General features: G+C 36.5%; 1 protein-coding gene across 2 annotated transcripts in view; it reads right to left on the minus strand.

Annotated features, from left to right (window-relative positions):
• The window catches only part of dally (division abnormally delayed protein), an 831,014-nt gene extending 821,093 nt beyond the window's left edge, over positions 1-9,921 (minus strand). For both annotated transcript variants that reach the window (XR_011333460.1, XM_069833253.1), the window contains exon 1: positions 9,078-9,921. Coding sequence is in view for 1 of the 2 variants with exons in the window: in XM_069833253.1 (XP_069689354.1) it covers positions 9,078-9,854 (777 nt within the window). In the remaining variant the exon portion in view is untranslated. The remainder of the gene's footprint in view (positions 1-9,077) is intronic.
• Positions 9,922-19,177: the final 9,256 nt, after the last annotated feature.

Here is a 19,177-nt window from a genome sequence, read left to right on the forward strand (position 1 = left end):
TACAGAGGGGCAAGAAGAAGCGGGTGAGGGAAAACGGGATGCGACGTAGACAAACGGACGACAGTAGCCCACCTGTGCGAAAATATGATTCAATATTGAAAGCTTTTCGTCACTGAAAACGCGAACATATTTCTCGAACGTACTGTACTCATTAATTCAGTACTGTTTACTGTGACTTTGCATATGCGGCCTTGGTTCTGTGTGGAGGACGATTGGAAGTTTACTAGTCGAGGGGTGGGAGTGAAGTGCATTACAAAACTCAGATACAATAAAAATTGAAGTAAAAATAAAATGATGTCTCTGTTGTATTTGCCAGTATCCGAAATTCCAAACAAAGTTGGTATAGAAAATTCAACCTGACGACTAGCAAATCTCTATAATCTACTAGGATATGTAGTAACAGATAAAAAATGGTTACATTTACCCTTACGGTATTAAATAAGCTGATTCGGACTATAAGCCGAGAAAAGTTCAGAGAAGGACTTCGGTCAATACCCACGACGTGTTGTGTGGTCGAGAAAGTGAGAGAGTACAATACACTAGTACCTATCATTACTGAGGAATAGAAATGAAAAACTACATTAAACATGGATACGAGGAAGAAAAGAGAACAAAAATAAATTAATTGTAAGTTTCTGAGTGCAATTTAAAATTCACGGCGATAAAACGAAGGGGAATGTAGTTACGTGACAGAACGTTTGGAATTCACAAGTTTTGACTTTCAATTACTCATCGTACAACTTTTTAAGCCGCTTTTCATACAAGGAATCTGCTACGTTTGGTATTGTAGCAGGAAACTCCTGAGTTTCCTTAAATGTAAAATTTAAACGACTCATTCGCTACATGGCACATTTCAAGCTTCTCAGCTGCTCTCCGATTTTATACAGCGGTTTAATATACTGAGGAAAACAATTCTGTGAAGGTTGCACTTCGCTTCCCATGTCACATGTTAATTGTACCCGTTATTTTCCCCACGTTGTACAACTGACTCTGCTTGCTGTCTTGCGAGTTCGTTCATGTATTTGTCTTCCATACAAATGTGGCTTCTAGAGGCTTATTAAAGCTTAAAACATATCCAGTCATACACTTCGAATACGTGAAAGAACTTCCAAGATTCGCAACAATCTACCACTATGTACCACTAATGTGTTTAACTGTACATGTAAGCCTGTATATTACGCTTCCAAGAGCTAAAGAAGTGTAGCTGCAGTATGCAATTCTCTCTGCAGGAAAGGTCGCCTTACTTCTTATGGATTTGTTTTAAACAGCGGTAGTGTGTACACTATTCATTGAAATCACAAGATGTGCAAGCTTAGTAGCCATTTGTGTTACGAGATAAAATGATCAGAGAACACCGCTGAATGACAGTTACACAGTTGTTAGTACAGTCACGAACATTAAAAATCTGAGTATCACGAAGGTAATAGCATACATACTTTCTCATACGTTTTACTCGTTTCACACCAATACAGTTTCTTTACCATAAAGTGAACGCTATTACTATTTATAATTTATTTTTCAATCAATTAAAATATATAATATAAATTAATTCATTAACTTTATAATTAATGAGGAAACATTTTCTGTATTGCACATAGGACATTCTTTATATCGTTAAAAAGTAAGATATCCCACTTAATTCAGTATACATTTCACGATGTAAGTACAGTATGCAATTAATTAGGCACGAATTTCCATGATACACTACTTAGTAAATTGTAATGGTACATTACTTTTAGCGAAAATAAATTTTAAAATTTGATACAAATATATGAAAGATATTACTTCTTTTCAATAGAATTCTGGCAATGTTACACGTGAAGAAACTACCCTAGAGAAAATAATGTATGGACAATCCCCAACATACAAATCAAGTAAAGCTATGGTCTGTTTGCCTGGAATTTGTGGCCAAGAAACAAATAATTCAGATTGTATTTCTCCGAACTTTATTCTGTCTTCTCGATCCCTTAGATTTCAAGTTAATTAACTTATTACGTTTCAATCTCTTAATTGTTCCCTATTTTAGGGATTCCAGACTCAGCTGAAGGGCAAAGTATGACGTCAACCTCAATCCAAATCTTTTAGACGCGATTGACGTTCATGCATCGCTCCCAATCTCAAATTTTTTTTCATTGGCGGGTAGTACATGTTGTGAAAACAATTATCACTCTAAACACACTGTAAATTAGGATAAGACTGATAAATCCACACACAAACTGTTGAACATTAATCTATTTGGTGATGAATTTATCGCAGACACCTCTTGTTTCGCACTAATGTATCAATATTCGGCTGAATTGTGTTAGTACATAGACCAAGAGCAGAGATGACAATCATTTAACCTCGAGCGTGCAGTTGAGTTACACTGATTCATAAAAAAAAAAGTCTCTACAACAATATGTCGATCCAAACATTGCAATTATACGATCTGCAACATTTTTCATATTAAAATACATTTTTATTACCAATAACTAGTATATGAATATCGACCACTTTTCCCTAATGTTTTTATGAATCTGTTGGCAGCAAATCGTTTAACCATTTTGTTATTTATGAAATTAAAAATTCCCAAATAAAAACAGAAATACCATAAACAAACAACACAACTATTATTTTACACAATTAGGTACCTGTAAGTTTGTTCTTTCCATAATCTTTAACATGGCAGCATTAAAATGAAGTCATATTATAATGCCGTATGTAACGAAATTGAATGGAACATAATAGGTAATTAGCTTTTTCATCTCCTTCAACAACAAAATAACCATATTCCTATTCCTTATTGAAGCTATAACTTCGTACTGTAGACAGTGCCATTTTCAAATATTCTGTAAACTGCTCGCCACTGCTTGTTTACGTTCTGCAGGTAACGACTGACTAAACAGAATGAAAACAGAGTCGAGGACAAGAGATGGAGGAAGGAGGGACGGTAATGTTTGCGTACTATGGAGCGCATGTTTGGCATCTCTGCCTTATTTCATTAACGTCTGCTTACGTTAATTTTACAAAACATTTCTAATAAGAGTTAAGCTAAATTATTTTCTCAAGTTTTACCATTAATATTTCATTCAGAAACATAAGAGTAAATCTTCATACCGTCCCGAGGGGTGACTTTGTGCCATGAGGGTAACTTTATGCCATTCGCAAAAAACGTATGGAAGTATTCTTTAAGACCGTGACAAGGTTTTAAAGTCTACTTCCTTACGTTTTTTATGAAATGCGCGAATGGCACAAAGGCATCCTCCTGGCACAAAGTCACCCCGCGCGACGGTACTACAATGCCTATTCCCATCATCATTCACAAAACTTCTACCTTTCGCGAAATGTTGGTGCCAATAGTCACTGGTATCTTGACCAAGCACTTGTTGGACAGTTCTCAGATTTTCTTTCACTATTTCGCCCAACTTATGGAAAATTGATATATTCACATTGTTCGATGCTGACATGATACACTTCGTCGTTATCACTACGACAAACTTCACAATCACGCACGTAATGTAGTAATCGATTGTTATAAATAGAAACCAGATTTTAAAGGGACATTTTTTCATCAAAAAAGGACAAAAAAAAATGAAAAGTTATAGCCAAAAAAGGCCTTGAAAAGGGACTATATTACTCCCCAAAACACACTAAGCACATTCGTTTCTCTCTTCACAACATAAGGAAAGTGTTGTATTTGATATAGTCAAAAAAGGACTTCAGAAAGGATTATATTATTCCTTCAAAAGGGTGCTATTTTAATTGAAAACACACTTCAGCACATTCATGGATACACATAGCACACACAAGCTTATATTTATCGCTTCAGAACATAAGGAAAGTGCTGTATTTGATCACATTCAACATTTCAATATGTTTCAATATGATTCTGCCTCTTTGAATTCAGAATGTCTTTATAAACAGAAAATGACCGCTCAACATCAACTGTAACCAGAGGTCAAAATTTTCTTTTTATCCTGAACTCTAAATCAGCACACTTTATTAGTTTTTCAATTTTTTGACTCAGAAGAAGAACGATATTTATTTTTGCTTGCTCAGGAAGTTATAGGCCTATCGGAAAAAATATAGGAATATTATCTAAATGTTTGAGATATTGTCAAAAAAAAGGACTAAAGTAAGAGATGTTTTAAAAAAGGGGGGAAAAGGGAACATGGACTAAAAAGGGGGGGGAAAGGAAGTCATAATCACATAATTTGGTCGGTGGAAGATAGTTTTGAACATCGTAATTAATTATTTCAGGTTTCGTGTTGAAATAGAAAAAAAAAGGGATTCCCTTTAAAATCCGGTCTCTAGTTATAAATGAACAATATCCGTATGAAACTTACACGTACAATGTGCTTCGAGATACATAAATCGCACATAGCCTCACAGTTGCACACAAAATTACCAACTCTACAATGTACGTCAAACATCATCTTGATCTCACTAATTTCACCGAGAAATACAATTAGGCCTTCAGGCTTCGGTATTTTCGGAAAGGACAGAAAGATATGAGTACTGTACTCCAACCAGGAGAAAGTCTCAGGGGAATGAAACGCAGCGAGGTAATGCCGTGAATAAATGTTGATGTCATAAGACGTCTTAATGTCACACACATGGGTACACGCATCTCCATTGGTTAACTCTCAAAACACAAACGATAACACTGATACACACATATTTATACTACCCTAGTTACAAAATCAGATCACGGTTAATCCCCTGGTCTTTTAATCCCTCCATACAGGTAATAACATATGCAGGAGAGCGCATTTTTTTGAACTGAGGTTATAACGGTAATATTATCTATCTACTACGTTCCAATCGATGACGCAATAGTAAGCACATTCCTTTCAAGGTTAATCTCCTGGTTAGAGAACAGTATAGGCAATATTCGCTCATTGTAACGGTAACAAAATATTAAATGCATGTTAAATTATGAAATATATTTCACAGTTTCATTTATGTATTCTAATGTTCCATAGGTCAACACGGGGCCACTGTGATTCACATTCTTCTGACGCCACACATGTTACAGTCCGCAAGATACGAATTCTCATGAGCTTAAGTGAGGGGCCGATACATGATTCTAAGGTTTCAAACATGGAATGTTAACAGTACCTAGTTTTAATTTTGCGCCGTGTTATTTGAGTACAAAGCAAACGCTTTAAAATGAGAGTTGTATTACGTGGGCGACGATTTCAGCGAATCTACAGACAACATAGTGACTAATTCCAGGTTTCTATGAGATCAAATTCGCGATCCCATAGCCCGTAGTCAGTATGTCTTTCGCTTGAATTAACACGATTTTAACGCTTGTAGAAGATTCATAATTTGAATCTGACTGTGGGAAGTACGTAATAAACGCAAAGCAGTGGCATCAGCAAAGGATAACCATCCGCAGAAAGATTTTCACTGAGAAGTGTTTCAAAGAGTTGATATAGCTACTCTTGCATGTAATGGCGTATAGGTCTTACAGATACGGCTACCTTTACGCTAACGGTTGTGATTTTTAATAGTTTTCAATCTTTACTAGTCTCACCTCGATTCAAGAAACAATAAAACTCATACTAAATTCCTTCCGGATCGATACAGGCATTGTAACGCGAAGTTTATTGCTGGTTCAGTCATCGTAATCTATTGTTACTGTTGTACTTGCAAATTGCTGTTCGCACGCACGTAAACCAGAGATTACAGGCTCAACTTCCAACAATTTCATTTTATTGCGGTTGGGGCGACATCCAGCCGGAAGCTGCGATTCCTATGTGGACAAGGGGATTAGAAAGGAGAAGGGTTTACGACTTCTATTCATCGATCTATTCATAGAAACTGTACGTGTTACAGGGCAAAGGAACTGCTTTACTGGTCAGCATTTTGGATTCTTGAGCTCATGTTGTAAGTAGAAAGAAAGAAAGAAAGAAGGAAAGAAGGAAAGAAAGAAAGAAGGAAAGAAAGAAATAAGGAAGGAAAGAAAGAAAGAAGGAAAGATTGAAAGAAAGAATGAATGAAAGAAAGAATGAAAGGAAGAATGAAAGAAAGAAAGAAAAAGAAAGAATGGATGAAAGAAAGAATAAGAAAGAATGGATGAAAGAAAGACTGAAAGAAAGAAAGAAAGAAAGAAAGAAAGAAAGAAAAATAAGGAACGAAAGAAAGAAAGAAGGAAATAAAGAAGGAAAGAAAGAAAGAAGGAAAGAAAGGAATAAGGAAAGAAAGAAATAAGGAATGAAAGAAAGAAAGAATATAAGAAAGAAAGAATGAAAGAAAGAAAGAAAGAAAGAAAGAAAGAGAGATAGGTAAGTCGGCAGTGGTTAGGTAGGAAGGTAATAAATATACGAGAGAGGAAAGTAGTTAGGTATAATTGTTATGCAGCTGGGAAAATAGTTGGTAGACAGGTAGACACAGTATATAGGTAGAAAAGTACGAAGAAATAGTTTTACAGTTAGTTATTTGAAGACACTTTATTAACTACTAAGGTAATTATTTTTTTTCAATTATGTTTTATTCAACGATGCTCGCAACTGTCGAGGTTATCAGGGTCGTCTGTGTGCCGGAATTTTGTCCTGCAAGAGTTCCTTTACATGCCAGTAAATCTACTGACATGAGCCTTAAATGCCATCGACCTAGACCGGGATCGAACCCTCAACCTCGGGCACAGAAGACCAGCAAACTAACAACTGCGCCACCCAGGTCGACCTAAGTTAATTAGCATAGATATAATTGGTGATAGCGAGATCATATTTGACGAGAGGAGGCCGGGGATTCGCCGTAGATTACCTGACATTCGTCTTAAGGTCAGGGAAAAGTTGGAAAAAACTCAACCAAGTAATCAGCCCAAGTAAAAATCAAACCCACGCCCAAGTGCAGCTTCGGATAAGCAGGCAAATATGCTTGACGCCTGAGCTACGCCAGTGGCATAGTACGCAAACAACTTATGGTCAGAAGAAAGTAAAGTAGACAACTTTGTAGTTACGTAAGCAGTCAAAAAGATAAACAAGGCGCGAGGAATGCAGGTAAAAATTATAGAAAGGTAAGAAGCAAAGTAGGTAAGTAGATAGATAAGTAGTTAAGTAGGTACATATAAGACTTATAGAAAATAGGAAAGTAGATAAGTGGAGAAGGACGGGAAACAAATAGGAAAGGCGAAAGGGAAGTAATATGACTGTAGGTACTTAGGAAGAAAGACAGAAACATAGACAATGATGTAAAAAGGTAGTTAGGTTGTAAAGTAGCGAAGTAGGTAGCAAGTGGGTAGGTATGTGAAGTTAAACAGGTTTCATGCCTCATTTATAGAGGAAATCTTCTGTCCTCTAATGACTAGGAATTCATCAATTTTACTATTACATAAAATGCTTACTTCTTAAATTTACTGCTGGCCTTAAGTTGAAAGTAGGTCTACATCATAAGTTTAGATAAGTAGATTGTAAAATATTTACTGAAGTATCAATATTTAACAGTTTTAATTAACTTGCACTGTATAAAGAATGATTTTAAATAATCGACTTCAACATGAATGAGTGTGGGAATGCCAGTGAAAGAAAATAGGGCAATGCCTGAAAGAAAATAGGGCAATTCCTATCATTTTCGCTTCACATGAAGTAGACTATTCAAATACGGCACAAAATGCAGCTTATGGGTTTCCAAATTCAACTTCCGTTAAAAAGAAATAAGTTCCTTGTTTCACAATCAATCAGTCAATCAATCAATCGTTCAATTAACCAATCAATTAATCAAAGTTCCTACTCCCTGGATTTAGCTCCGACAGACATCTCCCTTTTCTGAGGTGAAATTGATCTAAAAAGAATAACTTTTCAGCGACTTTTGAAATGTAATATGGCCACCTTAAAGTTTTTTTTTTTTTTTTTTTTTTTTGCAGGATTTCCGGTACGTTTTTCGGACCTGATAAACATGTCACCATTGTGTGTAACTTGGAGACTGCTATACCCAAAGTTTATAATAATGATTTCCAAATACAGTGCAACTCCAATTCTGTATAAAATCCTTCACAGAAAGAGCCCACCTCTTTTGGTTCAGTAAAGCTGCAGCGATGCATCAAAATAGTACCACAAATAAGTACGCAATGTTATATAATGTAACATTTCGATGGTGTTGAACAGCAAGCTCGTATGTAAAAAAAAAAAAAATGAACACAATAAGATTTCACTTGATTCCCAATAAAGAAATTTTCTCGAAACTTCTGCAAACATATCGTAAGTCAAGGGATGGATACAAACTTCACAAGAAGAGATTTAAATACATTCTTATGTCAGACATTTGTTCGTTATCAAGATATTAAAATGTTTCTTCGCTCTCCTGTAAACCTGATTATTTTTATATATGCGAGGTTGCTGTTCAACACCATCGATTTGCTTTAATACTGAACTCAAATTACATCTTCATATATATCAAATAGCCTATAAAGCTTTTCTTTCTCTTTATGAGCTGTAATATTTCTATAACTGAAAGCGTTCCTAACAAACTTACTCCGTACTTATAGTTTTACACTGTTTTTAAAGACAAATTGGGTTTTCCCTCAACCCAATAAGAGTAAATGCTGGGTGCTGGACCCCGGTCTCATTTCACTGGAATTATCACCTTCATCTCATTCAGACGCTAAATAACCTAAGCGTCGTAAAATAACCTACTAAAATAAAGGCAAGTTAATAGTATTTACAAACGGCTCTGATAAGAGTCGTGAGTGCAGCATGACTGCTGAATTTTACATAATATGTCTTCATTCAGAAGTCGGCTTTTCGACTTGTCTTTAGAGTTTCAGTCGAAATTTTGTCTCAGTAGGCAGCGACATTATAAATCGCGTGGGAGCACTAATTTTGTAATAATTACTTGTGATACGTTTAAAGTTTTCGCCTTTTCAATTCAACGAATACTTTGCACTTTTTGTTGCTTGTTTAAAGACGTCCGCTTGATAGACATCTCTTACCGTTTGTGATGTGGTCGGTGCCAGTGCCTGAACTGAACTGGCATCATCATTGTTTACTAAACCAAGGTACCCTTACAACCATTCACAGAATTGGAGTCGTACTGTAATATTAATTAACAATCGCACTGTGGGATATGAAATATAAATCAGTACATCTTACCTTTTTCTCCAAGTTGGGGCCGTTCTCCATGGCGTACATGATCGCTTCAGAGATCCTGGTGTCCAGGGAGCGTATCACCTCTTCGACGTTCAACACAATTCCAGGAGTGGTGTCGTGCCCCTTGACTGCAACCACCAATCTCTCTGTGGCTTCGACAAATCCGTTCCAGGGTAAATCCAGCTCGGAAGCGTGTTGAGTAAGACAGCCTCTGAGCACGTTGAGACAGTACCCGGAGCACGGCTTCACGTGCCGTGTTAAACCCTGACACGTGGGGCAATACGACATCCTGAGCAGCGCCGTGTGGCACTGACTCCACTGTGAGCCACCGACGCCCCCGACTCCGTCGATAGAATCTGTCATCAAAAGTGTGTCTGTGCTGTTGAGAACTTCAGCCCCCAGGTTAAGGGCTTGCAGTAACACCCTCGTGGCCTCCATCGTCTTGGCCACTCCATGGGCTAGTTGTCGGGGAACGTCGCCGAATGGCTGAATCTCTGATATAGTGGCTCGTAGACAGGACTTGTAATCCGTAGAGAAGTCGCGGAAATGAGGATTAACTGCATGGTGATACACCAATGGAAACAGGCTGGCGAAAAATGTCGTCACTGATTCTTCAAGGTTCAAATCTGCCGTGACGAGCGTCACAGATGGCATCATGGTGGCCGTGGACGACATCGAGTCTTTGCTGTAATCTTTCTCGTGGTTTTCTTTATCTGCGTTTAAGTAACCTAGGAGATCTGAGTATAGTGATGCGATTGGTTCTCTTGCGAGAATGGCCATACGTTGGTATACCTGGCTGAATAAGGCCAGTGTTTTGTTTTCTGATTGTCTTGCTAGCTCCGTCACGTGATCTGAAACAGACATAAATAACATCCATTAGATTTCATGATAGAGCAGGATTATTAGGACTAGAAATAGGAAGAGAATAGCTGCAGCTCAGACGATTTCTTGCTTAAATAACCGATGCTCAGCGGAGGCGAGTATAACGAAGGATGGCAGAAACTCGATAAAGTACTGGTAAAAAAGAATGCAAGGATTTCCCAATCTTCAGTAGAGTTGAGTAGTCTGTACTTCTAATGGTAAGTCTTTGATTTCTAAAATGCCGGTTTCTTACAAATGCGCAGCGAACTCTGATTTTAAGTTAATGTAATATCTGGTTCTGTAGTTTGCTTACTTTTACAATATTTATTTATTTGCCTGTAATATATATGCGTATCTGTGCCTCCTTGATTTATTCCATATTATTCCGTCAGTATATAATTGTTTACAGGTCGCGAATTAAGATTTCTTATAAGAGGGAAATAGCATCCTAGATAGAGAATACAATACATATAATTAATATTATCCTCATTCGATACGACTCAATGCTTGGTCGCACTGAGTTGCTTGTCTTGCATCCTTATCATAATCCGTGAATAGGCTTAAAATAAGCTGTGTAATTCCTAAGTTATTGATTGTTGTCAGCTTGCCGGTGATGATAATACATCAATATTATTTTCTTTGCTTACTTTATACTTTATAAAGTACATTCGTATTAAAACAATTACAATTTGTAAGGGGGGGGGGATAAAAGTTATCTCTGGCAGGGATATTAATATGAATTTATGAGAGGGGATAACTTTCCATCGGAGGGGGAAAATTCCCCCATCCCCCGTTAATTCACACCCTGGTTGTTCAGACGTTATTTCCTTTACCATATTTTTTATGTTGTATTATAGGCGTATGTAATATTGTTTCTTTATCACTGTGGTATTCGGACATGTTTCTGTCAAGAAAGACCCTATTTGACGCAATAACGGATTTTGGCTGTTACAAACGGGGAACCCAAATTAAGCTATATTTGTGATTTCTCCCCAGAAAATTAAAAAATCTCAATAGGCCCTAAATTCTTACCTCCAAACGTTAGACTTCAAGACTAAAACTTCAGTTATCAGTGCTACCCGCCTGGATACGAATGTTACAATGACTATTATACTTAACATATAAATAACCTTTAAAGCGACAGCCATCTCCTGAAAAAATAAATAAGGAAACTTATGCAGATACGAAAATAATTACCTACGCAGAACATATTTCTGTGTAAGGTGAGATTGCATCAAATCAAATTAAACCTTTGGAAACAGTGTTTGTGAAAATACTACCGAATCTTTTTTCAATGATCTGAGTTTGTGAGCGAGTGTTCATTGAATTGCTGTGGAACAAATAAAAAATAATCATAAAATAAATGTATCAAAGTGTCTGTAAACATTTCGTAGAAAATATCGATGGTATTTCATGCCCTCAAGCGTGTGTAAAATTTTAATCCAGAGCCAACATGTAATAGCAAGTGTTTTGTTTTCAACCGCAGAGTCGAGTCACAAAGCAGAAAAAGATTACTAACAAGAAGTTCAAAATATTTGGAAAATATTTTCTCATAAAGATATCTGCTGAAAAATAAACTAAGAAACAATATTACATAATTTATTGCAATAAGCACCTAAAACGAAAATAATTTCGAATTTTTAATGTTCAGCGGGAAACAGTTCTTGTTTGAATGGTACTGGATGTGAGTGATGGCTGAGTAAGAAAATTTTAATTGAGTAAACTTTTAAACACGGTAAATGGCTACTTACATAATAAAAATAAGTCGTCATAAATGCCTTTTGTCTGTCCTGCACATGTTCGAAAGTCGAATACAGTAATTTGGCAAACGTTTCACGCAATTTCCTCCTATGACAGGAGACCGAGTGAAATTCGAATCCCTTCTGGGGGTTTAGGCAACAAAATATCTCGCTACAATCCGGAATTAAACCCAGTACTTTCTAGTTCGTAGTTAGTTGCTTTATAACTGAGCTAACCAACCGCCGTTTCTCTTACAATGAAAGGATAAGAAACCGAACTTCCACTTACCTATTTAATTCAAAATTTAAAGAATAAAATGATTGGGCTTCTACACAGAAATGTTATATGCTGAAAACGTACGACGTAAATGCAGCATAATGAACATAATTCAAAACAGATCTAAATAAAATTATATATATTTTGATGTACCGAAGTACATATGATATTTCCATGCAGATATTCTGCGTCATCATATGATGAAAGAGTGATGGAACGGAGAAAAATTCGTATCCGGCGTGGCTTAGTGGATAAAGCATCAGCACGTAGAGCTGAAAACCCGGGTTCAAATCCCGGCGCCGGAGAGAATTTTTCTCCGTTCCATCACTCTTTCATTAAATAAAATTAGTCTGATTTTCAGCGAACATTAAGAACTAGGTCGGAGATGACTCGTTGAAATTCAAATGTGTCAAAATAACACCTCAGTCACTAGGTCACAACAGGTAAAATCTTTTATGACACAAATACGCATATATATATATATATATATATATATATATATATATATATATATATATATATATATACATTCATATTCATATCCCAATGGATATCATCCCATTGTGGAATCCTGGGAAACGAGAATGCGGATGCATTAGCAAAGAAGGGCAGCACTGCTACTTACAGACCTGTTACTAAATCTACATACGGTATTACTCTGTGAAAAGATTTATTAAATCTACATACTTAGACTTCAACAAACAAACTTTGATAACACAATTTCAAGGGAAAAAAATGGAATTCCCTGCATCATAATCCACAGTTAATTCCCGATTTACCACGAAAATCGTCTGTAGCTGCATTTAGATTGGTAACAGGGCATGATTGTTTGACTAAACACCTGCATAGTATTGGAATATAACTTATCAGTCCCCTGACTGCCCATTGTGCAACTCAAACCAAGAAATGGAGTCGGAACACCTTAAAATCTGTGCTTCAGTGGCTGACCATGATATCTTTGAAAAATATTGGAGTGCAAGAGATCAAATGACTTTATTGTCAAACGCCTGGCATTAGTAAACAACAAAATTCATATGCAAATATATGCACACACAGACATAAAACTTCTCCGTATATCACGTCACAGGACGCACAGAAACGTTGCTCCGAAAGTGTGCCTGTCGTACACTCCGAAGTTCAAGGGTTTTTCTCGGGCGTTGCATGCGTGCAGTTCAATTCAGTCTATTGTGAGCTACTAAAGGGACTACGCATTCGTGTGGAATGTAGTGGAAGCTATTATGTTTTTTTTCTTCTAAAAACTATGACAACACTGAAGTAATTATTATTCGTGAATAGTGTAGTACAAGCTATTGTATTTTTTCTAACTGTTTGAGAACAATAAGGAAATACCATTCGTACGTAGTGCAGTGTTAATTACTGCGTCAATTTTCTAATTGCAAATAGTGCATAGCATACTGCAGCGAATTTTCGCAATTTTAATTTATTCAAAAAGTGGTCATTGGGAACATTTCGCAAAAAGAAATTAGTCGTCGTTGTCACAAATGTATTGCAGCAGACTTTTGAAGATCTCTTGTGAGACAGGGAAGATGCACTTGTTTACGAACATTTTTCCGCTAAACAGGTTAACAGATTTTAGAAACTAAAGCTATTAGGTATCGTAGAAACGGCGGACGATTTCGCGGTAACTGTGCCAGGAGTAAACAGAAAATGCCGCTGAGTTTGTGATCTGAGGGAGAGTGATAGGTTAAATGGAGGATCCTGTACATACATACATACATACAATACATATATACATTACATACATGTAGCCCTGGGTAGCGTAGTGTGCTTAAATGCGACAGGCTCAAGTCAATAGATTTACTGGAAGGTAAAATAACTCCTGCGGGAACAAAATTCCGGCACACTGGCGACACTGATAAAACCTCGGCAGTTCAATTTAAAATTTATACATACACATAATAAAACATAACATGTATAATTATAATACATACCATGCTACATTTAATAAAGTTGGAAAGGTCTATTTGTGTAGGCCAGCTTGAGACTAGTTTTAAATGATGTCCTGTTCAAAAAGGGAAAAAAGTTTCAGAAATATTTGGAATCGGACAATGTCTATATGGACTTCCTTATTCAGAATAACGTCAATATTTAACACTTAATATGCCAGACAAAACAACCCTTTTCAATTTACAGGATAACACAGATAACCTGTATTACCAATTTCAGGATATACGAGTTTACTTATAAGAATGATAAAAGAACAAGTCCTGATTTCTTAACAATATCAGAAATATTTTCTCAGTTCACTAAATTAGAATTTACTTGACGCTGAATACGTATGAGTGTAAGGTAGCAAACTTCGTTGCCCTGGGATTTAATACTGAATGCAGCACTTTCAACTGTGGAGCTGAAACACTGATAGAATAATGAATGACCTGTCAAATGGTCTGCCTCACCACTCATTAGCTCCGAAGCCAGCAGCTCACAGACTATTTGTGCCGAGATAAGCGCTCCACTAGGTACAAAAGTTTTTCATTGATTTTTGTACCGGAGATATGAACGCTGAATTACAAAAGTACGATAGAAATATGGCATGAGGAAATTATATTTTGAGACTAAAGAATACATCGACTTCCTATGGAAATATAACATGTAATTTTAAAAATTCCAAGTTTTGGAGCCGATTGAGCTGTTGTTGCTAGCATATTGCCTCATTTCTTGAAGAACTGTACGGTCACTTTCCCTCTTTTCTTATCACTTCTGAAACTAGTGGAAGAGAATCGACTAACAGCGCTCTGCTTCCCCTCTCCGTACTTAAAGTTAGTAGGTCGGGTAACACCTTCAACTCCAAGACTTCACCGCTTCCCATTGTATTGCATATGATAAATGGAATAATGAAAAGGTGAGGAGTGCTGGTGGAATGAAAGAGGAACACTGGAGTACCCTGAGGAAAACTTTCTGCAACTGCTTTGTTCACTATAAATTCCATTACGACCTGGCCGGGTATCGCACCTGGACTATGTGGATGGAAGACCAGACTAGGGTACTAGCGTCAAGCCAGAGACTAAGCCAGTGACGACGTCATGAAAGCATGGAACTCTTCCTCTGTGCCCCATTGCGACTTTATGGAGTGTAAAGGGAATATCTTTACTTTGATGATCCACAAGCAGTACTTGTAACATAATGACCAGTGCATTGATCAAGGTATTATCATAGTCTAGTATATACAGTCACGAAGCTTGAGTTTATGAGGGTACTAGAAACAATAGGCTGTGCAGGTACTATTTCGCATTGTCTGTAATGAGGCGATAGTAGCGATCCTAGTGGTTAGCAACTATCTACGGATGCATATTTACTAAGTATTGAGCTTCGTGACTGTATATACTAGACACTGTGGTATTATGACTGCTGGAAAGCAACTACAGCAGAGTTGCTGGAACCAATCAATTAATTATACGGAGAAGGTTGGTGACCGCACTTGTACAGATCACGCGAGGTACAAGGTAATCCAACATTCTCAAGGTTGACAATAAAGCTAGCGTTTAAAATGCAACGTATACACCTATTGCGTTGTATATGAACCATTACCTCGTAATGAGCAATCCGTATTGAACGATATTTCATTACATCAGAGTAAAAAAAAAACAGATGCGGGCACAAGAGCAGGTCTGTTTTATACATCACCGCGTATAGTCTGCACGGATATAGTGTAACATCTCTTAACACACACGCATTCTTTCCAAGCGACTGAAGGTTCGTTTTTTAATAAAATCAAGCTGCACAACATGGCACATAATATGAACATTTGGATACGTTCTGACATAGCAAAGTAGGTCTTAAAATGGGTTCTGAGAGATTCGGAGAATAATAAGCAGGTAGTTACGATATCAAAATAATTTCTTGCGTATTTAACAGACTATTTTATACAATTTACAGGAGGCAAATCTACTAATGATATGTTTTAAATGAAGTTAGTCTTTTTCCCTTCTATACTGCAAAGTGGTCTATGAAAATTTCATTCAAGTTCGGGATCTTAACAACTGCTTTAAGTCGAAAACAAGCCACCGGTGTATCACAGACCTGGATGTGTCCTTTCAGAGGGTTCCCCAACTGTAAGGCGAATGCCAGGTAATCACACGGCGAATGCTACGACATATCTCGACAGATACCATCTTGGATCAACAATTTCAATCTCTTATCGCCAACTGAATCGATAAGCACAACACATTTTCGGGGTATATTGCGTTCGAAACAGACAAAAGAAAAGTGTGTTAAATCATGATGATCGAAGATGAAAGTAATAATAATAATAATAATAATAATAATAATAATAATAATAATAATAATAATAATAATAATGGCATTAATTTAAGAAATACCAGGTTGGCACTACTGGCATACGCAAGCGGAAGTAATTATTACTGTAATGTTGCCAATATTCAGAAAATGTGACCGGAAGCTGTCAGAGATTATAAACTGGGAAGCAGAGGACTTCAGTAAGTTTTGGTACATCTCCAACTCTTGAGAAATGTCAGCTGCTTTCACGACGTACTCGTATGTCATATCGCGAGGAAAAAGAAACACAAAATAAGACTATGTATCCACACCCCAATAAAAATATTATCAGCAGTAATTCGAACCTACCAAGTGACCAACTCCTGTAAAAAGATTTGGCTTTATAGAGATTTCATAGAACGTTCCTTCAAAACGTAAAATATAGCAGTAGTAGTAGCAGTAGTAGTAGAGTAGTAGCAGTAGTATTAGTAGCAGCAGCAGCAGCAGCAGCAGCAGCAGTAGTAGTAGTAGTAGTAGTAGTAGTAGTAGTAGTAGTAGTAGTAGTAGTAGTAGTAGTAGTAGTAGTAATATCAACTTACTATTTAGGAGTTTTCCACCGTACAATAGTTTTCCTATACCCCATTAAGAAGTATTTGGATAAAATTATTGTTCATAGGAACTTACAGCTCATGCATTTTGTCTCCCACTTTTCCTACAGAGCTGCGCCCGAGATCGGATGAGTCTACTTACGAATTATAGAGGAATGGATTAGCCTTTGCCTTGACGTAGTTGCGTTGTTACCGGTTCACCTTATAAACAAATACACGCTTGTTCGCATTTGTAATTCGTCTGCTGTGCTGTTTATGCGTACCAGTTTCCAGCTAACATAAACGAGTTCGTTCTTTTTAGTTAGTATTGATGCTGTTGTATTCAATTCACTGTTAAATCAATTAGTTTCGTTGTTGTAATTGTTTTATTATCTAATTACCTATATTTATTTTGTAATTTTGTTCTCGCGGCATGAAGTTTGTTTACTTTCGAAACACACTGGCAGATCGCGCGCGCATCAAGTTCCGAAAGAGTAAAATGTACGGCAACATTGTTCTCAGGATTCATTAGCTGGCGATCACAGAGTATTTTTAATCGAAGTACAATGATGTTTCTCCATAACTTCCTATCCTCTGTGTCTTCTTTGTCAATCCTCTATAAATAATCCCTACTTCTTTGGACTAAATCAATCCATTGTTCCTTAGGTCTTCACCGTCTTCACCGTCTTCACCGTCTTCTGTTGCCCTCTGCTTCCCACTCCAGAATAATTTTTGGCATCATTCTACCATTTATCATCATCTTCACATGTGGAAAGCATTTTAATGTTCTCTCTTCTATCACTTGTAAGGCATTTGTTTAACATCCATAATTCCGGAAATTTTTGTATTCCAAATTTATCTTTCCTTCATAAATCAATCTCAGTTTCTGTCCGCCTAATATTCACGTTTTTGTTCTGTATAAAGTGCAATACTATTCCTTGTAGTAATGAGCTATAAATAACTTTTTTTGTTTTGTTCAAACTGTTTCTACTCTACATAATTGAATTTAGCAATCAAATTATTTTTCTTCCTTCTCCTAGAAACTATTTACATATATTTCAAATGTACACTTGTACAGTATACATGTTGCAGCAGTCTGTAGGATTTTTCTCTCAAATACTTGAAATCATTGCCTTAATTTTCTCGTTTTCAATCGCCAGTTTTTCATCAACATTGATATTTAGTCATAGCTATTAAGCACAACATTCAGCCCCTCAAATTTTGTATTCAATTAGCTTCCCAATAATAATAATAATAATAATAATAATAATAATAATAATAATAATAATAATAATAATAATAACAATAATAATAATAATAATAATAATGAAATAAAAAGAAATCCAACTACCAGAACTTTGACAAATAGCTGATTTCAAACATTTCTTTAAAAAACTCCACACATACTGAAGTGCGCACTGTAAAATTTTACAATATCTTTAAAATTTAATTTAATTGTGAACAAATCCAAAGCCTAAAGTTAATAACACATAGTAATAAATCGAAAATGAAGAAATTAAGCCAGAAACATAAACTGACATTATTGTAGTTAAAAGTCTATGGATACCGGTATATTATGAAAAATTTAGGTTTAGATTATTCCAGATAATAGATATGTCCTGTGTCAAGAATACAAACAATTTATAGCGTGATATTGTGCCCTAATAAGAAGACGATTAAAATCATAGGATAACATAATGAAGATTGTAAATTAATATGTCAGTTTTTAACGTCTTTTGACTTATGTATAAACGGTATATGATCATGTACGAAAGTCAGCTATTTTAGATGCACAAAATAAGAGTTAAGAAGGCAGATATCTTTTGTCCAATAGCAGGGACCTTAACTGCCATTATTCGTCCCGACTCTACGAGCGGCTCATAGATGTGCAGAGCTTTGATTACTTAGTTCATCAGGCACTATCAAGAGTGCACCACAGGAGGTGGATCCACATTACACAAATAACGAAGCATGATAATGAAGGTGACGATGATGGATAACTGTTGGAATGTCACAAAGAAGCCTGAGTACTCGGAGAAAATCCGTGTTGCTTTTGGCCATGCGGTTGCTCAATACAACTTATAAATTCAAGGTGGATCAACCGGAATTTGTACCACTTACAAGCCCAGTGAGCTAGCGGACAAGCCAGATATTTCACCCGTAATTTACATACGAAATGTCAACTGCATGATATTGAGGTATCGTTTATCTAGAACAGGTCTGCAAAACCCGTAAGTAGGGGAAATATGACGTCAGCCTCACTTCACTTCTATTGGGGATGATCGACTTGCGTAGAGTTTTTTACATTCTTTGCGTGTGGAAGGTCCATCAGTGGCGGCACTGTAATTTTCAAAACGGATTGTAATAAAGTAATTGTATTTATAATGCGTTATGTCGTTTCAA

The sequence above is a fragment of the Periplaneta americana genome, chromosome 8, assembly GCF_040183065.1.
Source record: "Periplaneta americana isolate PAMFEO1 chromosome 8, P.americana_PAMFEO1_priV1, whole genome shotgun sequence".
Classification (NCBI taxonomy): Eukaryota; Metazoa; Arthropoda; class Insecta; order Blattodea; family Blattidae; genus Periplaneta; species Periplaneta americana.